This window comes from Delphinus delphis, chromosome 13 (assembly GCF_949987515.2).
Source record: "Delphinus delphis chromosome 13, mDelDel1.2, whole genome shotgun sequence".
Classification (NCBI taxonomy): Eukaryota; Metazoa; Chordata; class Mammalia; order Artiodactyla; family Delphinidae; genus Delphinus; species Delphinus delphis.
This window is the reverse complement of record NC_082695.1, coordinates 47,794,626-47,820,501: the sequence shown is the minus strand read 5'-3', so window position 1 is coordinate 47,820,501 and position 25,876 is coordinate 47,794,626. Positions and strand designations below refer to the sequence as shown.

Below are 25,876 nucleotides of genomic sequence, written 5' to 3'. Positions count from 1 at the left end.
CAACAGAACAGGAAGACAAATAAGTCACCTCGCTCAGATATTTCACTGTGTGGCCTGAGACTTGTGACCATCAGAGATCACCTTATATCACTCTTTGGCGTGTTCTAGGATGTTTTGAAGGTCATGGTAAGTCAGTAGTTCTCCTAGGAACTGGCAAACTTCCCAGCATCTTGCCAGTGCACCAATCAGACTTCCAGGAAGTGGGAGGGAGGCGATAGTCCTGAGGGAAGGCCTTGAGCATCTGGCTGGAAATGCTCCCTGTGGCTGGTGGAAGTTGAAATTGGCAGCCCAAGCAGTAAGTAACAGCTATTTTTCCGTTTTGGTGACCAGTCATTTGACCTTGCTCTCTGAGTCACAGAGGTTTGGGGCATGGCAGAAAACAGAGCTTGAAAGAGTTCCCTGAGAGGAAAGATTGAAACTCCAGATGTTTTTCTGATGGAGAGTGCAGATTTGTCCACTGGTAATAGGTTGAGTTGGTTTTGTGTAGAAATACAGGTTTCAAAATTTCAAGGGACTCTTTCCCTTCTTTTCAAAGAAATGCAATTGTTTTACTCTTGCACCTTTGGACTTCTGGTCTATTTTATTATAATGTCTCATATACTGCCTACAGTTTTTATTGGCCTTATATTCACAAGTTCTTCTTGAACGATGTTAATTTATATAAGTTCAAGGACTTGAATTCACTTAAACAATAGATTTCTCTCTTACTGACAATTATAAAAACAAAACTTCAAAGGATGAATGAATGAATTTTAAGGAAACACAAACTAATCCCCATTGCAATCAGAGTGACCTTTTTGCAACAGACACCTTGCTTAACATTCTTCATTAATTTTCTTACTATGGCTTTAAAGATTATGTATAAGCTGATAGTTTATCATTTCATCTTCATGCCTTACTATTTCCCAACTCATCTCCTTAACACACACACACACACACAAACACACACACACACACATTTTTCAGTTACTTTCAGACAAAGTTCAAATGTAACACTCTATTCTGGAATACAGTGTATTTTTTTCCAGTCTGTAGAGGCATTTTTAATTTGGCTCCATTATTACATGTTTATTTGATAAAACCACTGTATCTGTTGTCATGTTAGAAGAGGCAACTACCAAAGCAATCTACAGATTCAGTGCAGTCCCTATTCATCTACCAATGGCATTCATCACAGAATTAGAACAAAAAATTTTACAATTCATATGGAAACACAAAAAACCCCGAATAGCCAAAGCAATCTTGAGAAAGAAAAATGGAGCTGGAGGAAACAGGCTCCCAGACTTCAAAGTATACTACAAAGCTACAGTAATCAACACAGTGTGGTACTGGCACAAAAACAGAAATATACATCAATGGAACAGGATAGAAAGCCCAGAGATAAACCCACGCACATATGGTCACCTAATTTACGACAAATGAAGCAAGAACATACAATGGAGAAAAGACAGCCTCTTCAATAAGTGGTGCTTGGAAAACTGGACAGCTACATATAAAAGAATGAAATTAGAACACTACCTAACACCATACACAGAAATAAACTTAAAATGGATTAAAGACCTAAATGTAAGGCCAGACACTATAAAACTCTTAGAGGGAAACATAGGAAAAACACTCTGACATAAACCACAGCAAGATCTTTTTTGACCCGCCTCCTAGAGTAATGGAAATAAAAACAAAAATAAACAAATGGGACCTAATGAAACTTCAAAGCTTTTGCACAGCAAAGGAAACCATAAACAAGATGAAAAGACAACCTTCAGAATGGGAGAAAATATTTGCAAATGAAGCAACAGACAAAGGATTAATCTCCAAAATATACAAACAGCTCGTGCAGCTCAATATCACAAAAACAAACAAGCCAATTAAAAAATGAGCAGAAGACCTAAGTAGACATTTCACCAAAGAAGACATACAGATGGCCAAGAGGCACATGAAAAGCTGCTCAACATCACTAATTATTAGAGAAATACAAATCAAAGCTGCAATGAGGTATCACCTCACACCGGTCAGAATGGGCATCATCAAAAAATCTAGAAACAATAAATGCTGGAGAGGGTGTGGAGAACAGGGAACCCTCTTGCATTTTTGGTGGGAATGTAAATTGATACAACCACTATGGAGAACAGTATGCAGGTTTCTTAAGAAACTACAAATAGAACTACCATATGACCCAGCAATGCTACTACTGGGCCTATATACCCTGAGAAAACCATAATTCAAAAAGAGACATGTACCCCAATGTTCATTGCAGCACTATTTACAATAGCCAGGACATGGAAGCAACCTAAATGACCATTGACAGATGAATGAATAAAGGAGATGTGGCACATATATGCAGTGGAATATTACTCAGCCATAAAAAGCAAAATTGAGTTATTTATAGTGAGGTGGATGGACCTAGAGTCTGTCATACAGAATGAAGTAAGTCAGAAAGAGAAAAACAAATACCATATTCTAACACATATATATGGAATCTAAGAAAAAAAAATTGGTACTGATGAACCTAGTGCCAGGGCAGGAATAAAGACATAGACCTAGAGAATGGACTTGAGGACACAGGATGGGAGGGGGAAGCTGGGGTGAAGTGAAAGTAGCATCGACATATATTCACTACCAAATGTAGAATAGTTATCTAGTGGGAAGCAGCAGCATAGCACAGGGAGATCAGCTCGGTGCTTTGTGACCACCTAGATGGATGGGATAGGGAAGGTGGGGGGGGGGGGACATGGGGGTATATGTATGCATATGGCTGATTCACTTTTTTGTACAATGGAAACTAACACAGTATTGTGAAGCAATTATACTCCTTTAAAAATCTATTTTTTTTTAAAAGGCAACTAATTTCTTTTAAATTATCAAAATACATCATTGTATAAATTGGTTTTAGGTTTAGGTATGTCCTTAGGTGAAGTAATATTTAAAGATAATAGTTTCTTTATCTCCTCTTTCCTTCTTTGAAGTTACTTTTTTTACTTTAGGAGAGTAACTTTTTTTAATTTAGGAGAGTGTAATTTTGATGGGTTGCTATACTAAGAAAAGGAAGGGCTGTAGGAGAGACTTACTGACTTGTTTCTTTATAATGTCTGTGTAGACTCTGTGATATGATGAGGGGTTCAGTAATGAAGTAGGAATTTTAGAGACATTTCTCAACCTCCACTGTTCTTCTTTACAAAGCTATACATCTCTTTTGAATATGGAGGACAGCTTAAATCCAAGACAGCTCCTCCCTCACTAAGAGGTTCCAAGATGTAATTCTAAAAGCAGAAGGAAATTTTTGAGTTATTTCCAAATCTGGTTTTGTGATGATATAAAGTACAACTATGAAGAATTTAAGACTCTCTATCCAAGTAGCAAAAGAGAAGATTTTTCCACATATTTTTTGCCCACTAACTTTCAAGAAATGATTTTTTTTAAATAAGAAAGGAAAAAAAATTTTTCTAGCCAAATGGCTAGAATCTGATCATATTTTGCAAACTTTAAACTTGAATTTACCTTGCCTTCAAAATTGAATATGTTCATTCTGGAAAATAGTATTAAAAACAAACAGTTTTTTAAAAGAGGGATTGAAGACTATCTAGTTTTTCCTGTTTTATTTTCCTACTTCGGTATTTCAGTTCAGGATTATAAAATACAAACTAAATTGAACGGAAATTCTGTATTCTATTTCCTGGTCTTGTAGCACTTACTAATTTTGCCTCAGATAACATCAGGTTTATTTATAAAAAATTATAACACTCAATTTGTAATGAGCAGTTTACTCTTCGTTTTAACCTAAGTAAAATGCATTTTATGTTAGCAGTTGTTTTAAAATGTTTTTTGATATTCTATAAATAAAACCTCCTTTTTAAAAAATTTGATAATATATAGAGCAGAGAAGAATTCTTGAAAAAACTCACTCGAAGTGAAGTGGCTAATGGAATGATGATTCAGGTAATCCCAATTTGGTTTCAATATTTTATTCTTCCTTTAATTTTCATTTTACGTAGCATTTTAAATTTGCCTGTAATGAGGCATCTTTTCACTACTTGGTTTGCAAGCCAGCAGTTTTCTCTCCTTAGTTGATGACAGTTGCCCTCTGTGTACGACTAGCAGTGTCTGATCATGCATAAAGAAACTGACCTCTCATATACATATCTTATTTTGTGGTTTAATGGGAATTTCTGCCAGCCTAGTAAAAGGGCAGTGGGATCTTATTCGTAAGTGTCTCTTTAGTTTGCTTTGTGATGATGTCATGTTTTCTTTACTTTTAATGTCTTTCAATTGGACTCTTTTATTTAAGACTGAAAAGAAAACATGCTATGATATTTCTATATAAAGATTTTGAAACTAAAGCATTATAACTAGCAAAATCAATTTTACTTTTTAAAAAATCTTTATCTACCACCTGCATATCCTTTGGGACCTAGATTGGGTGTTCTGAACACTGGCATGTTTATAGACTGCCTCCCCTTCAGAAATACATAAATATTTGAAACCATTACTATAAAAAGAATAAAATCAAGAGGCAAAACAGTCTAAGACAGTGTTAATTTTAAAAATTATTTGAGATTATCTGCACCTCTGTTCCTTTTTGAGGCAAACACAAATTTTGTGATTTTTTTCTATTGGGAAATTTGATATTTTCAAACATATAAAAGCAGTGTCTCTCTAATTCTATATGCTTGAAAATGCCAAATTCCCTAATTTATTTCTCTCTGTAGATAAGCCCAATAATTCCATAATCTTCCAATCCTTTTTGCTTAATAGTTTGTTATTAACTTCTTGTTTATTAGTTTTATTTGGTCTTAGAATGCAGGAATTACATATATTTCAATATTTGTCATTAACGTGCCATCTAACCTTATTATCCTCCAGTACTTAAGGATATCTGATTTTTATTGTCTATTAAATTTTTTCCTCTCATTTTTTGTAATATTACCTCTGTTCTTTTTAAATATGCTATATTCGTACCTATTGCTTTTTTATGGTGGCATTTATTGTTTTCATTTTTAGACATTACTGACCAGCACAGGATAGAGTCTCAATAAATGTTTAGGTAATTAATAACAATGAATCATTTTAAAAATCTTTGCTGGCAGAAAAGACTCTTTTCCCTTCAAGAAGAGCAGGCACTTGAGAAGCAGGATCTTACGAGAAAGAAAGCAATATATGCCTTAGCACTGGCAAAAACGAAGATACCACTGCTTAAACTAGAAGAAGAAGCTGTAAAACTCAGAACTTGCCACGAAGAACATTCTGATGTAAGCATTTATAATTAATCCAGAAACTAATTTGCAGGAATATTCAGGTCAATAAATCATCTATGCGATTTTACATTATCATTTGGAAAATTATGATTTCACATAGGAAGACACAAAAGCATGGACAAAATAAGTAACTATTTTATGACCACACAACTGATCTACAGTGGAATTATATAGCAAGGTTATTAACGCTATTACCTAGAACTCGACACTTTATCTTAGAAAGTACTTAGGAAAAGCAGTTTTCAAATGGGTGAGTAGTGATTTATCTGGTATGATTACCCACTGTAGTAAATTTAATTCAAAGTCTTCACTGCTTGTTAATAAAATTCCAAAGCTACGTTTGCTCAAATATAGAATATAATGCATCTTGACATTTTCGTGGTAAATTTTTGATGTATGTAAATGAAGTTAAGACAGCTAGGATGAAAAATAAAGGAAATGTTAATAAAATATTTTCAAAACAACAAGTTTATGGCAGTAACTGATATTACTAGCCCTTCCCAAAGAAAAATATGCATACATCATATCATTAGTCTTTTGGAGAATTAGAAGGTGTGGTAGGAATTATACATTCTTGTCCTTGGCTGCAGGGAGGATGTACGTATATTCATTTGGGCCATTTTGGCAACAGGGTTTTTTTTTTTTTCTTTGCAAATGATGATGTAACTTTATATTCTTAGTCTTTAATAATTTTTAAAATTTCATTATTTTAAAAACTTTGTGATTTTCAAAGTTTTCCTATTACGAATGTTTATTTTGGTCTTCAAAGCATCTCTCTGAAGTAGGCAAGAGAGAGTTTATCTGTAACATAGACATGAGAAAATTTGGGCCTACCTGCATGAAGCCACTTGTACAATGCCATAAACCATGGAAACAGCAAATTCTGAGTGTACTTCTCGGGGCTTGTAAATGCTTATCCTAGAGCTCGTGTAATGAATATATAACCAGTACTAACACCTAGTGATATAAATGATTTTAATAATGGCTCCTCCTTACATTAATGATAGGAGTTTATTAATTGCATCAAAGCCTTGGTGTAATCATCTGAGTATGATAATGAATTCCAGAAAAGATTAATAACTTCTATCTTTTCCTATTTTATAATAGCCATTGTTTTATACCTTCTTGTAGTGCAGTAATCATTTTTGTTTTATTATTCTTTAATAGTGTATAAATCATAAGAACTATTAATTTAACATAAACTCCTTGAAAGAGTAAGTTTTCATACACTTTCTATAATGATTGCTGAAAATTTGGAGTTTTAATTTTGGTTAAAATATTTTAAATATTGTGAGGAAAATTTATTAGTTTTTGTTAGTTAAAATTGATTAGACTTTTATTTTCTTGGGTAATTCAAATTGAATATTGGGATTATGGATATCCTAGTATGTTTTTGTAATTCATGTGTGGTGAATTCCTTTCCTTTTATACCAAAATATATGTTGTTGTTATTAAAATAGTTGCTTGGGAACTATCTGGTCTAAACCAAGATAATTGGATGGTAAATGTTGCACATCTTAATTTCTAAATGTCCTATAGTTACTAGGTGAAATAATTGAGAGGAAAGAATATGTTAAAAGAAATGTAGAGAAAACAAAGAAAAAATTACAAAGAAAGGGGAAGAAAACCCGGGATGCATTAATGAAAACTGAGGTAAGAAATTTAATGTCAAAAAATAATTTTGAATTTACAACCTTTTCATCTCAATGAAAACTATGCCAGCAAATTTAATTTTAGGTGGATGTCTCTCATTTCTAATTGGTAGCACTAAGTTGATTCTGCATGCATGCATGCACATGGGCGCGTGTGCACGTGCGCGCGCGCACACACACACACACACACACACACACACACACAGTCTCTGTGTCTTCTTTTTCTCTCTTACAGTGTCTTTCCCACTGGTATAGTGTATCCTCCTGTTACCTTTCCTACAAAGTAGAGATAGGGATTTGTAGTGTCTGAGATAGTACCATGATTCTGAAGATGAGACCAATGTACAGATTGAAACATTTGTTAATATCTGACATCTAAATGTTACCCTCAAGCTGGTATGTAGGCGGCATGAACAAATGGCTATTTATCAAAGGACTTCAGGGCTTTTTCCAACTTAGAAATATTTACTCCCTTAAAATCCTCACATCTAACATTCTAACTTTAGAGAATCATTGGATATGGGAAAGTAGAGATAGTCCATTTTCTTTAACTTGCTATCCTCTGGATATATTTTAAAGGTAACACCAATATGATTTCTTAGTGGACAGCTTGTGGGCCATGAGATGGAGGTGTAATCATATCCTTTAAATAAAGTTGACCCTGTACAGGGCCACAAAAGAAATATTTTTTTAAATTACCAAGGAAAATAATATGTATAATAATAACAGATACTAATATTTTGCATGTTTTTATATGTCAGGCATTGTTCTAAGTGCTCAGACCTATTAACTAATTTCATCTTCATGATAACCCTATGAAGAGTGTACTATTATTATCTGCATTCTACAGTTGAAGAATCTGATGCATTGTTTTTTAATTAACTTGTTCAGTTTCACCCAGCTTGTTAATTCAATGTATCTGTCACTAGAAGCTCTGCTCCTGACCATTACATTATACTGGTCAAATCATACAGGTTACTTTTATTGACCTCAGTGAAGTAAAATCAGAACTCAATAACAAAAAATATAGCAGAAAGAAAAAATATGTAGACCACTGGAAATGTTTTTTAAATCACATTTTCTTTATTTACTTCTGGGTTAAGGAATATTTAAAATTACAAATTACCATTTATTACAAGTGACTGATGATAAACTATAAAGCAAAATTTATGGACTGGGCCAACATTATAATTTGGTATTACCAATAAATTATTTTGGTAAGAAGAACTAAAAATACTTGGCATATCTATGAAAGGCAAAAAGAACGTGCCATGATAAAAATTAAAAGAGACATAATTATATACGAAATTGCATAGCAATTTGTTTTAAAATCTTGATGAAGTATATAATTTATTTTTGAAATACGAATGATGAAAACTGGGTGAAGAGAAAAAAATAACAAAAATGGATCAATAACAATAAAACTGGTCTAAACTCTACCAGTAACGGCAAGAACAAGCACAGATGCTTTATAGGCCTCCCCACAAAACCAGGCAGAGAGCATAAGACAGCATGGAAAGCTTCTAAATTTATTCTATAAAAGTATAACCCTGAAATCATAACTGAAGAATATTAGCATAAGTAAGAAATCTGTAGGTGATCTCACTTATGAACATAGATGACAAAATCTTAAATATATCAGTGAATTGAATTTTACAATGTGCTAAAAATACTGTACTTTACAAAATAAGATTCCTTTGAAGAATGTGAAGATGATTGAGCATAAACAAGTGTACTAATATAATTCACTGCATTTACACAAGTGAAAGACAGTTAGCCTAAAATATTTGATAAAATTTGAAAGCCACTGATTTATTTTAAGAAACCTCTTAACTGTCTAGATATATAATGAAAACATCCATACCTTAATAACATGTGTTATAGTGTCTACCAGTATTTTCCAGCAAACATGATACTTAATTATGAAACATTAAAAATAAATCCATTAATATCAGGAACAAAACATTCAGGCCAGCTCTTACAACCCAGCACACTGCTGTTATTGATGGCAAATTACTTGTAACGTGTCACAAAAGATAAAACATATGTGTTCAAGACTGCAGTGGAATGCCACCACAGTTCTTATATCCACATCTGAATATTTGCTAAAATAGTAACTAAAATTTTCCAAAGGTTAACAAATATAAATAAATTCCAATGAAAAACATGGCTGAATACTTTGTGTGTATGCTCAGTATTAGAGAAGTTACTAAGAGTTTGAGGGTTAGAGAAGAAGGGTTCATTTTCTTTTGTTTGTCCTTCAAATTGATGTCTTTCCAATTACTACTGAGTACTTAAAATGTCTTAAACATTGTTGGAATTTCCTGGAGTTGGAGAAGTAAAAGAAGAAGTTGGTTCACTCAAGAAACACATCATCTTGCTGGGGATCAGACAAGGAAACAGACAGCCTTAATACATTGTGAGCAGAGCCACGACAATGGTGTAATGGTGTGGGAAGAGTCAAGAAGGAGGAAACGCAGCTGAATCAAGGGCATCCAGGAAGATTTTTCAGAGGAGGTGATGTCTAAGAATGATAATTACTAATGGAGAAATTGAAGGTTGAATATTTGCCTTGCCGTGATGTTTAGAGAACAGAGATGATATACGCAAAAAGACTAAAAGAGTAATTGGCACTGGAAGCATTCAACAAATGGTTGAATTCAACAAATGGTTTCCAATTATTGAAATTATTGGTTTCAATAATTGTTAGCATTATTATTATTATTATTATATAAATTTTAACTTGAAGAAATGAAGTAAGGGCTTTTTAGAAACAGACCTTGTGTTTGCAAAGCAAGGAGATCATGTGAGAATGCTATGTGTTTGTGGAATTGCAAGCACTTTGGTATGACCAGAGTTATAAGAGTGCAAATATATGAAGCTAGTGAGACAGGCAATGCCTTGTGTGTCATGCTATGGAACCCCATCCTGAAGAAACTTGCAAACATCATTAATAGCATTTATTAAGTCCTCATTATGTTGACTGGTATATAAACAACACTACACCAGCATTTCTACCTTCTAAGAACCTAAGTTAGACAAATAATTTTATCTTTTACTGTGTGTAAGCATTTCAGTCATGGGCCAAGCTAAACAGTATTACTGAATGCGTTATGGAATCTGAACGAAAAGTCAGGTTTCGTGATAGCATGCTGTACCCACAATTGCCCATCCTCTCTGACTTGTTCCTACTTATTTTTACCCATACTTGTGCCTTATCACACTTTTTGTTTGCTTGAATTTTCTCCCAGAAATAACATAATATCCTAGTAGGCCCACTGAAGAATCCTTGTCAGCCATCTCAACTACCTTCTGGTACCAAACAAACAAACCAACCAAAAAAAACCCATTTATTAGTAGAAGAGTTCCAGAAGTTCCAGAAAAAAAAAGAAAAGGGATGATATGAAAATTCAAATACAGTACTCAATTTTCCAAATCTTGGACAAACAGAAGATTTTTATAGGAAAATAAGTATAAAAGATTACCAATTCTTTCTTCTTGAAATCTGTAAGAATAGAGAAAGAATTAGAAAGCACATGGGGAAAACTGGAGGAAAACAGGAGCAACAGGAGCAATTGAGACTGTGAAATCCACTGGGAGAGCAGCACCAGCTAGAAGCAGTGCGAGACGTGGGGAAAAACAACCTTCAGTGAGTCAGTCACCCAGTCAGTGAATCAGTCCGTCAACATAAACACCAACAGTTACGAAGGGATCATGCAAAAATTGATACAAAATCAAATCTCCAATCTGGAATTGGACTGGCCAGCCTTGGGGAATTGTGCTGGTATTAAACATTGACTCCTTTTTCTTAAACATCAGAACAATATATATCCTTGCCTGCCTTTAGTGTACATGTTTGATAACCCATGACCACATGCTGGCATCTTAAGAGACATGCCTTTCGGTTGTGCATGTATGTGTGTGGGAGGGGAGACAAGTTAGTGCAGGGTAGAGAGGGAGGGAGAGGAAGGGCGGGGAGAGAGACTAGGTAGTTATAACCCATCTTTTAGAAAACCTCATCAGATGTAAGAGAAGAGAACACAAACCTAAGTTGTTACTTATATTGATAAGAGATTACTATTTGCTTTTAATTGTTCACATGGCCAAAAGTATTTGTGTTTCTAAATTGCAAGGATTTGAAAATCCTAGCACTTAAAATATTCCTGAATTTTTTTTTTCAGGATAAATGCTCAATAACTTTCAAAGAAATAGAGACCACTAAAAGTAAAACAAGTATTTATCATGCAAAAATAAATCAATTGAATAAAGACTTAGAAGAAAAACAAAAGGAAAAGAATGTTTTGGACCACACACTTGACTGTTTAAAGTAAGTACTTAAAATTTATCAAAATATTAAATGCTTAATATATCATTTATAAAAGAGGTGTGATCAAATTTCCATGTTTAAAATTTATTCTTCAAATGATCCATATTTTCTATCATCATTTGATATGAAATATACATGTGATATTTGATAATTTTGGTTTAAAAACGTAATCATAAATTGCTGTCATTTTTCATTGCTCCTCTGGGTTTATTCTTATTGTAATAACTGCTAATGTTTCTCTTTTTCCAAGCATAAGAACTTTTATTCATTATGAAATTCATAACCTCTCCCACTAATTTCAGCATTTTTCACTTATATGACATGGTTAATAATATATATTTTTTCACCCAACCTTTTTTGATAACAGTTTTGAGGTAAGAGTTTAGAAATTCTATAAAACCTCATGTAGTTTATTCACATTAATTGTCTTCAAAAGCCTCTTATACAGTCCCCTCATTCGTCTGGGGCATACCTGACAAAGGCCTTTCACTTTGAGAATAATCATGCTTTAAGACTCTTACTGTATCCATAGACCCCCACTTAGAACTTACATACTCTTCCTATTGAGTATTTCCTATTTTATAATACATTGAGAACAGGATTTGGAGGACTACTGGAGGAATATGCGTTGGTCACATTTAGGAATGATGGTCTGATTTAAATATAGAAGGCTAATACAGTATTAGCAAAATCATGACACTTGAGGGATAAAGTGTCAGAAAAATAGTTATGCACAATCTAATACCATGTATCTTAATGGAGTCAAGTCAATGAACTCAACAAGGATTTGTTTAGCTATTACAACAGGATTTTATTTTTTATTTAAGTTTATTACAAAATTTACTTTCAAAATGATCATACAGCTTTACCTGAAAATTACTATACCATATACAGAATATCAGGGAAGATATTACCTGATATTACTTTGAAAGATATGTATCCATATTGTTTAATATCTGTAAGAATATTTGGGGACTCAAAGGGATAAGCCTGAAATTATATAATTTACACTAAACTTATATTTTGTTCAGGAGCTGATGAATTTTTTTTTTCCAGGATTCTTACCATTTCAATTCTTACATTTTCTTCCATCCTGTGCCTAGACTATATTGCTTTTCAGGCAAGAACAGTCACCATGTCCCAGTGAATCAATTCCATCCCTAAACTTGACCAAACTCTGCCTTTGCCCTGGAAGAGGAGAAAAAGAATAGCTGACACTGTGTATCATTTACAAATCTATTAACAGTGATGATGGACAGTGTCAAGTAAGATTTAAAGCTAAGATTGATTGACTTCCTAGTGTGCCAGGCATTTTGTGGGCAGTCTAAGCACCTATCTCATCCAGTTCTCACAGTGAATTCTTAAATCCTGTCATAACATTCCCACATGAATGCCAGAGAAACAGAGGCTCAGGGAAATTAAATGATTAAGATTGCACTGCTAATTAGTGGTAGAGCTACTCCAGCTTAGGTTTGTCCTCTTCCAAAGTGTGTGCTCTTTTGACTGTGCATATTGACTCCCTAAACTAGGACTGGAACGGAAGATTACTGAAGATTAACTGTACTAGGAATAATCTACTGATACTTTCACCTAGTGTCAATGTTGATATTAGTGAGTGCTTACATAGGACATCTCATAAGAATTATGGATGTTGTTAGTACGAGTGATGAAGTGGAAAAAACAGAGGCAAGACAGATGAAAGGGAAGGACTTTATTCCATTTAAAAGGAGAGACACCCATCTAAAAATTGTGGCTAGAGTCATGTTTTCAAATTTCCTGATAACGGCCATAGTAGAGAGAGAGGAAAAAAATGAGTACTTTGTGTTGAGCTGCTGAATCAAATAGAGGTAGTCAGAACTGGATTTGAATTCTGGTTCTGTCATTTACTAATTAGCTTACACAAGCTAATAATACCGAAGTTGAGCTTTTTCATCTGTTAGATGGCTGAAATAATTATTCTTTAATAGGGTGGTTGTTGTATTAAATGAGATATTATATTCAAAGCACTTTAACATTTTAGCCCCCCAAAAATTTTAGTCCTGCTGCCTTTATAACTAACTGTGCAAATGATTCAATTTTCCATACCAGTAGAGATGAAAATGAATGTGGGTAACATAAGACTGCTGAGCTTTTGCAGCTCCGCTTATTCTAGATTCTGGGTTACTGATCAAGTCTGGAAGTTATTTCTAAAGCGTATTTATTTTTGCAGTATTGTTTTAACCACTTTTTGATGCTTTTTCTACTAGTATAGTTCCTAATATAACCACTGATTTCACCATAAAAATAATTTTACTTCTGTGTCTGGAAGTACTTAGTTGCAAATGACAAAATACACAAGGGCACATATACACACGCTAGGGCACACACAAACACACACACACACACATACACACACACACACTCAAACACCAGCTTAAACAATAGTGAAACGTATTATCTTATGTAACAGGAGGCCTCTAGGTAGGGTAGGCTGCAGGGTTTGTTGATTCAGCAGCTCAGCACATGGTACTCATTTTTTGTTTCTTTCTCTCCACTATGGCTGTTGTCAGCAAATTTGAAAACAGGACTCCTTGTTCACATTTAGTGAATTGAGCCCCTTCTACATGGAATTTGGCTCTTGCCTTTCATCTTACTGCACTGTCTTAATATATGTTTAGTGGTGAATAATTAGCCTCTTGCTGGTTGGCTTAATCTAATCAGAATGTACCCTTGGAGTTATATGCTGCATGGAGGGGGAATTCTTCTGGAATGACAACAAAACAGAGGCACACTGGGTAGGCAGCCAAGAGAATCCGCTAAATCTCCAGAGATTGTCTTCCACCTGGATCATTTAGATGTAGCTCATGGAGACAGGCCTGTGAAAAGGACTAGGGAATTTTTGCACAGCCATTCAGTCTAAGATTTTTCAATGTTGGGTATTTTAAAATGTATCATAAATGCACATTAGAAAATTAAATGTGAATTGATTAATGGCAAATGCAATTCTTTATTTTGTCATAGGGACCAGTTTATAGCCATGAGAGAGAAAAAGGAACATGCACAAGCTGTGTTTGATCATCTCATAAATGAGAAAGAAGCCTGTGAAGAGAGAATCTATGAGGAAGAACAGAGATACAGAGCACTCTTTACCATGAGGCAAAGAAATCTATCAAATGTTAAGGTGAGTATTATTTTTGGACTGTTTTAGGATGAAGGAAATATAGTGATAGTCAAATTAACAGCTAGTTTGATGCACTCATTTTTCATACTGAAGTAGCAAAGATGTTTAGATTTTTTAAATAAATATGTTAGCATAATAAACATGCAATGTTTCATTTTTTTTATTTCCTATAATTATATTCATACAGCATATGAATGCTGTATGCATTCTTTTCAGTGCATTTTATGTGCACTCTCATTTTGTCACTGTACTTTTATTTCAAAGTCTACTGATGGCAGGTTATTCAGAGCCATTTTTACGTTTTTAACAGGAAATGTGAAAATAGTTAGTTTTTTTTCTGAATAAACATAATTTGAATGTTTACCAGCCACTTCTTTTTGAAAAATGAGGATATTTTACACTTGCGTATGTTTTAATTGAACAGTAGCTAGTCAGAAACAAGGAGATCATATGGTAAAATGTGTCTTTTTAGATCTGAAGTTTTATTAAGTTTTATAAAGTTATACATATTAAATTTTTTGATATATGACTAAATGATATACATTTAGCTAAGTGATTCACATCCCATTTTACATTTCATGAGTTGTTGTTACATTTAATTGACATAATAAATACCATAGTTTTTAAAAATATATTTATAAATATTACTATTACTTGAGATGCAACAGAAATTAATTCTCAAAAATAAACAACCCCTAGGAATGATGGAAACAAATTAGCAAGAAAGTTATAGGAAGTATAAAATTAATTCAAAGTACTGCAGAATGTTGTTTTGATATGAAATTAAAAAATTCTAAAGAGTATGGCATAGAAAACAAATTTATGGTTACCAAAGGGGAAAGGGGGGGAGATAAATTAGGAGTTTGAGATGAACATATACACACTACTATATATAACATAGATAACCAACAAGGACCTACTGTATAGCACAGGGAACGATACTCAATATTTTGTAATAATCTATAAGGAAAAAGAATCTGAAAAAAAATATATATATATATATACATAGATATATATACATATATCTGAATCACTTTGCTATACACCTGAAACTAACACAACATTGTAAATCAACTGTACTTCAATAAAAAAATTAAAGTGAAGTAAAAATAATAAAAAATAAACAACTCTACTGTATTTTATTAAAACTATTTCCTACAAAACTTTAAAAATTATATATTATCATAATATACTTTTATCAGATATTTTTGATCCTGATATTTATATATTCAATTATGATATGTATTCAATAAATTCAATTCCCTTTTTTCCTTTTAACATTTCAAAGACATTGCTAATACATTTTCAAAAAGATTATTTGGAACAAATATACATCGAATAGACATGTATGTGAGTGAATGAACATACCATCTATAATGCTATTGCTGTGATCCCTCCTATAAGAAAATTATTAATAAAAGAACAATACTTTTATTAATAATAGTGCCAAGTAACATTTTTCCCTGTTAAATGTGGCTTTTACATAGAAAAAGGTATGTTGGGTTTTTGTGTTTTTCGTCTTAAAAATATGAAATTAACTGGTGCCATCTAGTGGCAACAAATGTTGCCTCTCCTCTTGGAGGAGTTCCTGGAGGCTTGATGGACTGGGGAGGCTTAAAGTCAAAGGCAGCTCTCAAAACAAGACGCTTTAGGTTACTCACTGAGTTAAGCATCATTCCCCACCTCATATTTTATCACAGCAGTGGAATTATTTGTTTGAATTCTACCACATTTTCCAATTGTACTGGTGCTGAGGACACTGGGATTTCAGGAATTATTTACTGAGCGGCATTTCAACACTTTAATGGAACCATAATAATTAGTGAAATGACAAAATATGGTCGTCAGGAGAGAGATGAAGGGAAAAAATCCTGTATAACTAGCCTCTCAGTAATTGAGAGCTGTATTTCTTTTCATCCCGAAGCTGTCTCTGCTTTCCCATCCCAAAGTGTACCTACATCCAGCCATTCGAACACATCACACAGTCTCGGGTTTTTTTCTTAGCACCAATCTCTATTTGAACTTGCTTTGTTCATTCGTTTTTACTTCTTTGCTGTCTGACTAATCCTGCTATAATAATGTATTCTTTACGAAGACAGGAAATTTTCTGCCACATTCCCCTCTGTATCCTAAAAGCTCAGAACTATGCCTGGCACAAGGGAGGGTCTCAATAAAAAATCATTGAATGACTGAATGAATGATTAAATGGATGAATGTATGCTTTTTTGGGTGTAATTTTTCTGTCCACATGCATGATAGTGGCTAAAAGCAGTAGCATTTCAAAGATTCTTTCCATACCGCATCAGACTGATACTTTAGCAAATATTCATGCTGTACTCAGAAGCTGAATCTCTCTCTCTCTCTCTCTCATCCTCTCTCCTTGATAATACATAAGAAATTTGCCATCTGTTCTCTTCCATCTAGGTGAAAATTGTCTGTTGCTTTCCTACAATTAAGGATTCTGCTAAATATCTCAATAATGCTTTTCAAATAACCTTTTAATTTATATGAAATTGTCTTGAATAGGTCTTTGTTGTGCATTCACCTTATATGATCAGCAGAGTAGAGATCGAACATGAAAAGTTTAGAGATTGATATAGCTCATCATTAGTGACACTATCTATGATTATGATCAGTTCTTGATATGAAGGAGTGGAAAGACAATGAAATTCCTCATGGAAAACCTATTCTCATCCCTGTTTAGAAATTGGATGAGATAAAATATTGTAACTATGTATATAATGTAAAGCATCCCCAGAAAGAAACAAGGATTATTAGGCATCATTATAAATGTGGTGTTATTAATCTGGGTTGTCCCTGCTGGACAAAAGAATTGATCACAATTATGGATCATCTAAAGAAATTGCTTATTAAAAAACTTTATAAAAGCCACAATGGAATTAATTGAGGATGCGAGAAAACACACCATAGAATTAGAAATACGAACAGCTAATAAAATACTTTAAGAAAAATATACATAAACGTCAGAGAGCAGACCAGTGTGGTGCTAGAGTTAAATTCAGTCTTTTTCAGTAAGCAATTCCATATGAGATGTCTTTAAATGATAGATTTCTTGAATGTCATTCAGTTTACTAACTGCCTATAATTTGCAAATGCAAATTGCTTAAGATTAAAATTTCTGTATTGCATGTTCATTAGAGTACTATGGCTGTAGCTACTAATCTCCCTCTTTGCTTCTGGGAAGGTCCAAACAAAACTGGAGTTTAAAGCATTTTAATCTATCATGAGCCATCCTCAGAAGTCCCACTTGCCTTTTCTACATCAGTGCCTTTCTCTAGTGTTCTTTTGGTAGTCTTGCTCTCCTCCCTATAACTTAGGGTATGATATGAGAGGAGTACAGTGAACTACTGATACAGTGAATCTGTGGCAGACACAAGCAATTTCCAGATTGAGTTCTAGCAGAGACAGTCTCCCAATACTTTGTATTGTTTATTAGTTTTTATTTTGCTTCATATTTCCCACTCTCAGGAAATACCTCTTCCCTTGTCTATTGCTATTTCAAGTTTGGCTATTGAATCATTTCTTGACTCTTTCATGTGATAAATTCTTAGCTTAATATACAGGCAGTGATTCACTAATTTATCGGACAGCCAGATACAGACATAGTAAAAATCAGAAACAAATTTAATCTGAGATCATTTTAAAGATTACATAATTTAAAAAATTATTCTCCTATTGGCCACTCATCATTTCTTCGTTCACGTGACTAGTTTATGAGTACTGCTGTTTTGGGGACACTTAATATTGGATGACCAAAACCCTAGCCTCAATTTAAAAATGTAATCAGCAGGAAAATGGAAGATGTGAAAAACAGACTTGAATATAGTGACAACATTCAAATTACAAACAGTAAATTGTGTTCCTGGCTCACTGACTTGCTATATTAGGTATTATTATAAATAAAAAACATGTATTCTTTGTTCTTAATAGTGGGAAATAAGTGCATTTTCATTGGAAACATTTAGAAGACTGACCAATGAATCTCCTAGGCAAGAATAGTTTGCCTTGATGATTTTCTTACCACCAGAAGATTTTCATATAGCGTGAAATTTTTAAAACTTAAGAATGTATTTTGCATAATTAATAACTCTTTTAAAAATGATTCTGATAGGATTAAACATTAATTAATCACATGCAGTAACATTCATTAGGTTCATCGTTTTGCTTTTTTAAAGCAACTTGTTCAAATCTACAGCTCTTTGAGGAATGAACATTTTGATCTGAGGACTGGTAGCAAAGCAGTACTAATTTTGTCTCTGGGACCCTTCAGGTTTTTGCACAAACCCACCCAGTCCTGCAATGACCATAAGGAGTTAGAAATCAAGAGAGGGTCACACTAGAATATAAAGGAAAAATGTAGCATGAATATGAGTCATTCCCAAATAAAAATTTAATATATTTTGAATGTTTGCTTAGAGCATGATTCATTAAACAAGGAAGAAACGTCCCTTCTTTCTGCACCTCTCTCTAACAGCATGTTACGTCTTACAGATATGTTCATGAATTACTGCTAATATTATGGGTTAAAGCACTATATATAAAGTTTAAATAGAATTTTTATTGTTTGAACTGGCAATCAACTACGTTTTCAGCTTTTTTTCCCCAACTATCTAGCGGCATCTATTACAACTACTTGGCTATAGTCCATTTCATTTTTTCTGTATATTGGTATTTTTTTCTACATTTTTGTGATAATACTCTATGATCACACTTTGGAATTATGATTTTTCCAAGTAACATTAATTTCCTAGTGGGTCTGCCACTTTTGAAATGCCTTCTCCTACTGCAGTGTAATATCATAAATATGTGATTTTCTCTTTTGATCAATTAAAATAATTATGTTTCCAAATATCAAATTTCATTGTTAAGTATACCTTACTTGATAATGCTTTATTAAAATTGTAATGCATTACTAGATTCAATTTCCAATCATTTAATGCTGAACATCTATTGGTCTACAGTTCTTCTGTTTTGTACTTCATTCAAGATATTGGTATCAGAAATTTCTTGGAGTTTTAAAAATGAAATAATAAGCTTTTGTTCTTTTTTCTGTGCTAAATAGCATGAGGCATTTCAGTTCCTTAAAAGTTTGAGAAATTCTCCCATGATACTATCAAGATATGTGAAAAGTCAGAGGTTTTACCTTACTTACAAGCTAACAAGTTAGCTGCCACTGCTTTACAAGAGCTGACAGAAGACTTGAAACTCCTGGGTGAGAGACAGAGGACTATTACTCAGTACACATGGCTGTGTGAGCTTCATGTTTGTAGGTTCCCCTTGGCTCCAAGTGTCATGGGAGTAACGTGAACGTGGTCCAGGCAGATGCTCCATACACAGGGGGTTTTTATCACAGCTAATGAACCTGGAATGTAGAAAACCCCCAATTTTATAAGTGAGCTTCTAGCAAACTTGCCCAGCCTTTGCCCCAGAGGAAGGCATTACATTGTCTATGCAGTAAATTTTGAAAAGATAGTTCCGGATAAAAGCTGTCACAGAAGTGTATAAACATCATGGTGAATTGCCTCCCAAAAGATATTATCTGAGCTTGGTTCTTTTGTGAAGAAAAACATTTCAAAATTTATTCTATATCTTCTTTGGTTTTTACATAATTAATATTTTCTAGTTTTTGTGTCAGTATTTTAAATTTATTTTGTCTAGAAAAGGTCATTTTAATGAGATTTTCAAATTTATCATTAAGTTGTATGAAATAGGAATAGTTTCATCTTTTCTGCTTCTGTAGTTATAATTTTCTCATGTATTAGCCTCTTATTTTTCCTTTTCCTTGATTAGCCTTAATTTTTTACCTTCTAGTTGTTTTTTCCACAAACTCCAAATTTTCATTTATTTATAAAGATAAATTATTTTTGTTTTTAATTCATTAATTTCAGCTTTTTTCTTTATCATTCCGTTTGATTTTCATAATTCTATTTTCTATTTCTGTTTCTATTGTTTAGAAACTTGAGTTGAATACTTTTTTGTTTTTCACTCATAATATTCATGTATTCTCTGAGTACAATTTTAATATGTAGCATTCTCATTTAATATTTTTACTTGCACATTGACTTAGTCAAAAATTAGGGAATTTAACTTCCTTGAGACTTTTTGAGGGGGAAAAAAGGACAATAAATAAATAAAATAATTATTTATAAGATTTTTTTATTCCACAGGTTGGGAGCAGAGGGTAGTGGGTATTGTTTAAATTTATGTTAAGGAGTGATGCCAGCAAGATAGTGTAATAGGAATTTTCTACTGTCTTTCTCCAAAGAAACCAATTTTGACAGTCACTAATGGGCAAGTGTACCTTTGTAGAAGTCCAGAGTCCAGGGGAGCATTTCTTGCACAACATTGAGCAAAAAATTCTGAGATAGGGTGAATTGGACAGGGTAAAGGAAGAGTTTCATTTTGCCTACGTCACCTCTCCCCCAAGGTGGCATAGCTCAGTGCCGAAGGAGATCCCTTTGGCCTGCAACTTCTGAGATTGCTCTCACTGGGGGAAAGTGAGGGCATATTAGTGAGTGCTTAGCTTCCCCAATGTGCTTAACTTCTTGGCTGTAGGATGCAGCCAAGAGGCCCACTTCTTTCTCACCCCATCCAGAATACTGATGTGAGCAGCATGACTGAGGGGCAGGGAGAGACAGGTACACAATAGGCAGTGCTTGTAACACATCGCAGGGACGTGTATCCAACTATATAGATTCCATCATGGATCCTGCCCATTAGACCTGGGGATGCTTTACCAGTGGACACTTCTTACTGGTCCATGGGCATCCCTAATGCTCTGAGCACCTCACTCACAGACCCTTCCCCCATGGGCAGTAAATGTGAACCTTTGCAGATGGCTATTGAGCATGCACAGAAAGGCAGCCCAGCTCCGTGGGATTGAGAGAAAGCACACAAACTTGAGTATTTAGCATTGCCCTAGGAAAAGCAGACAGGAAGCTGTCAGCACTCCGCTGGCTTTGCAGACCTAAAAGAAGGCACACAATCTTAAGAATTCTGGTACTCACTGCATACACAGGAAGTGGGCTCTGGGCTGAGCATGCAAATAGGAGACCCCAATTCATGCCTTTCACATGCACTCAAAGAAGGTAAAAGAATTCCACCCCAAGAGGAAATAAGAAGTGTGGAGCAGATATATCCATAGAAAAGGTCTGAGAAAGTCACGGCATCCTTCACTGGGCTAATAAATGAAGTTATCTCTCTCCCTAAGCAAGTCAGTAAAGACTAGAAAAGGTGACTGTTTTTTCAAATGTAAATAGAACAACAAAAGCCTTCAAGGAACATAAAAAATTAAGGAAACAAGACACTAGTAAAGGAACACAATAATTTTCCAGTAACCTACCCCAAAGAAATGGAGATTTACAATTTGCCTGATACAGAATTTAATACAGTTGTTTTGAGGAGGCTCAGTGAGCTACAAGAAAGCACAGAAGGACAGTTCAATGAAATCAGGCAAATAATACACAAATGAAACAAGAAGTTTAACAGAGAAATAGTAATTGTAAAAAAAAAAAGATAATCTGAAACTGAAGAATACAGTGAGTGAAATGAAAAAAAAAAGCAACGGAGAGCATCAGTAGCAGACTTGATTAAGCAAAAGAAAGAATCTGTGAAGTAGAAGACAGGTTATTTGAAACTATTCAGTCAGAGAAGAACAAAGAAAAAGAATGACAGGGAATAAAGAAAGCTTATGTGAAATATGAGGTACCATCAAGAGAAACAATCTATGCATTATTGGAGTCTGGCAGGAAAGGGAGAAAGGGGCAGAAAGTTTATTAAAAGAAAGGATAAAGAGCAAGACCCAATTATATGCTGTCTACAAGGATTCATTTCACATTTGAACACACACAGACTGAATGGGAAGAGAATTTAAAAAAATATATTCCATGCAAATGTAAACCAAAGAGAGAGCAGGGCTCTCTCTACTTGTATAGCTCTACTTGTATAAGACCAAGTAGACTTTAAGTAAAAACGTAACAAGAGTTTTACTTACCTGTAAACAGGTCATTACATAATAATAATGGGGACAATTCATGAAAAGGATATAACAATTATAAATATATATATGCATATAATATCAAAGCACCTAAATATATTGAGCAAATATACTAACAGACATAAAGGGAGAAATAGACAACAATACAATGATAGTAGGGGACTTTAATACCTCACTTTCAACAATGGATAAATTATTTAGACAGAAAATCAATAATGAAACATTAGACTTGAACTACACTTTAGGCCAAAACAGACATGTATAGAACATTACATCAAACAGCAACAGATGACACTGTCTTCTTAAGCAAACACAGCACATGCTCTGGAGTAGATCATAAATTAGGTCATAAAACAAGTCATAACAAATTTTAAAAGGCTGAAATTATACCAAGTATCTTTTCCAAACACAGTTGTATGAAGCTGGAAATTAACAACAAGAGGAAACTAGAAAATTCACAAATATGTAGAACTTATACTCCAAACCAAAGTCAAAGAATAAATCAAATGGGAAATAAAAAATATCTTGAAACAAAAATGGAAACATAATATACCAAATTTATGGGATGTAGCAAAAGCAGTTTTAAGAGGGAAGTTTATAGTAATAAATGTCTACAAGGTAAAAGAAAGATCTTTCAACCAGCCTAACTTCATACTTCAAGGACCCAGAAAAAGAAGAACAAACTGAACCCAAAATTAGGAGAAGGAAGAAAATAACAGACATAATAGCAGAAGTAAATGAAATAGAGGCTGGAAAACAATAGAAAACACCAATGACACTAAAAACTGTTTTTTTGAAAAGATAAACAAGAGTTTAGTTAGACTAAGAAAAAATAAATAAAAAATAAAAGGAACCATTACAACTGATACCACAGAAACACAAAGAATTATAAGAGATTACTATGAAATATTATGTGTCAACAAATTGGATAACCTTGAAGAAAGAATACATTTCTAGAAATATATAACCTACCAAGACTGAATTGTGAAGAAATAGGAACTCTGAACAGATGGATTACTAGTAAGGAGATTGAATTAATAATCAAAACCTCCCCAACAAAGAAAACCCCAGGACCTTTACTGGTGAGTCCAACCAAACATTTAAGAATTAATACCAATGCTTCTCAAACTTTTCCAAAAAATATTGAAGAAGAGGGAACACTTCCAAACTCATTTCATGAAGCCAGCATTACCCTGATACCAAAGCCAGACAAGGACACTACAAGAAAAAAGCCTACAGGCCAATATCCTTAGTAAACACATGTGCAAAAATCCTCAACAAAATGCTAGCAAACCCAATTTAACAGCACATTAAAAGGACCAAACACATAACCAAGTCATATTTATCCCTGGGATGCAAGGCTATTTCAACATACACAAATCAATAAATGAATAAAGGCAATACAACACATTAACAGAATGAAGGGTAAATATTATATAATAATCTCAACAGATGTAGAAAAAGCATTTGACAAAGTTCAACATCCATTCATAATTTTAAAAAACCAGTTAGGTGTAGAAGGAATGTACCTCAACGTAGTAAAGGCTGACAAGCCCACAGCTAACATCATTCTTCATCATCAAAAGCTTTCAGCTTTTCCTCTAAGGTCAAGAAGAAGGCAAGGATGTTCACATCACTTGTGTTCAACACAGTACTGAAAGTCCTAGGCAGAGTAATTAGGAAGGGAAAAGAAAAATCATCCAACAGGAAAGGAAGAAATAAAATAGTCTCTGATAGCCACATAGAAAAGAATGAAACTGGACCCCTATTTTACACCACTCAAAAAAATTAACTTGAAATGAATTAAAGTCCTAAATTTGAGACTTGAAGCTATAAAACTCCTGGAAAATAAACATAGGAAAAAAATCTCCTTGACACTGGTCTTGGGAACAGTTTTTTTGCATATAATACCATAAGCATATGAAACAAATGCACAAGTTAAAAAGTAGGACTGCATCAAACTAAAAAGCTTCTGCACAGCAAAAGAAATAATCAATACATTGAAAAGGCAGCCTACCAAATGGGAGAAAATATTTGCAAACCATATATCTGATAAGGGGTTAATAGCCAACATATAAGTAACTCATACAACTCAGTAGCAAAATAACAGAAATAATCCAGTTAACAATGGGTGGAGGCTGAGGCAAGATTAAAGGGACCAGAGAAGCTCATCAAGATGAGGAGATCAACCACCTGAGAGGAGATTAAAGGAGTGCAGGCCCCCCACACACACCCTAATCTTTTCAGAGACCCCACCCTTGAGCGATTGTTAGAAAACCCTCATCAGATCCTCTGGGGGTGGGTGAGACACACAGTTTTTCGAGGTAGGAGCCCACTGTGTTCCCCTTTGCCTGGCACAGTAATAAAGCTGTCCTTTTCTACTTCACACCCCCTCAAAATGGTGGAGGACCTGAAAAGACATTTTTCCAAAGAAGACATACAAATGGCCAGTAGATAAATGAAAAGGTAAAAGTATTCAACATTACTAATCAGGGCAATGCAAATCAAAACCACACTGGGATATCACCTCACATCTGTCAGAATGGCTTTTATCAAAAATGCAAGAAATAAGTTTTGGCCAGGTTGTAGAAAAAAGGGAACCTTTGTACACTGTTGGTGGGAGTCTAAATTGGCATAGCCATTATTGGAAACAGCATGGAGATTCCTCAGAAAGTTAAAAGTAGAAATATACAGAAATCCCACTTCTCTGTATATATTAGAAGGAAACAAAATTAGTATTTTGAAGAGCTATATGCACCCCCATGTTCATGGTAGCATTATTATTTCCTCAACAGTAGCCAAGTTGAGGAAACAGCCTAAGTGTCTGTTAATGGATGAATGGATAAAGAAAATGTGAGAAGTAAATGAGAAAGAAGGAAATCCTGCCATTTACAACAAGGTGGATAAGCTTAGAGGACACTCTGCTAAGTGAAATAAGCCAGACAGAGAAAGATAAATGATCTTACTATTTGTGGGATATTAAAAAATAGAAAAGTTGAACTCATAGGAACAGAGTACAGTAGAGTGATGGTTAGCAGAGGTAAGGGGGTGGGTGAAATGGGGGAGATGCTGGTCAAAGGATACAAGCCTTCAGTTATAAGATCAATAAGTTCTGAGGATCTAATTGTAGAATGGTGACTATAATTAACACTCTACTGTATACTTGGAATTTATTGAGACAGTAAATCTTAAGAATTCTTACCATATACACACAAAAATATATAGCTACGAGGTGATTGATGTGTTAGTTAACCTGATTGTAGTAATCGTTTCACAATATACGTATATCAAATCATAACATTGTACATCTTAAGTGTATATAATTTTATCAATTATACTTCAGTAAAGCAAGAGAAAAATAAATTTCTGTTAAATAGTTTTTGTTTAATTTGTACAGGGTTATCAAATATGATCAATGCAGCTTTTGCTCCATAGATAATGTGTGAGCAAATAAATTAATGAAATGTTCAG

At 33.9% G+C, this 25,876-nt stretch overlaps 1 protein-coding gene across 1 annotated transcript in view; it reads left to right on the top strand.

The window, feature by feature from the left end:
- Positions 1-25,876, top strand: part of CCDC178 (coiled-coil domain containing 178) — a 234,081-nt gene that overhangs the window by 116,518 nt on the left and 91,687 nt on the right. Inside the window, exons 13-17 of the mRNA XM_060027775.1 lie at positions 3,871-3,933; positions 5,082-5,243; positions 6,789-6,902; positions 11,083-11,228; positions 14,229-14,388. Of these exons, the coding sequence (XP_059883758.1) occupies positions 3,871-3,933; positions 5,082-5,243; positions 6,789-6,902; positions 11,083-11,228; positions 14,229-14,388 (645 nt within the window). The remainder of the gene's footprint in view (positions 1-3,870; positions 3,934-5,081; positions 5,244-6,788; positions 6,903-11,082; positions 11,229-14,228; positions 14,389-25,876) is intronic.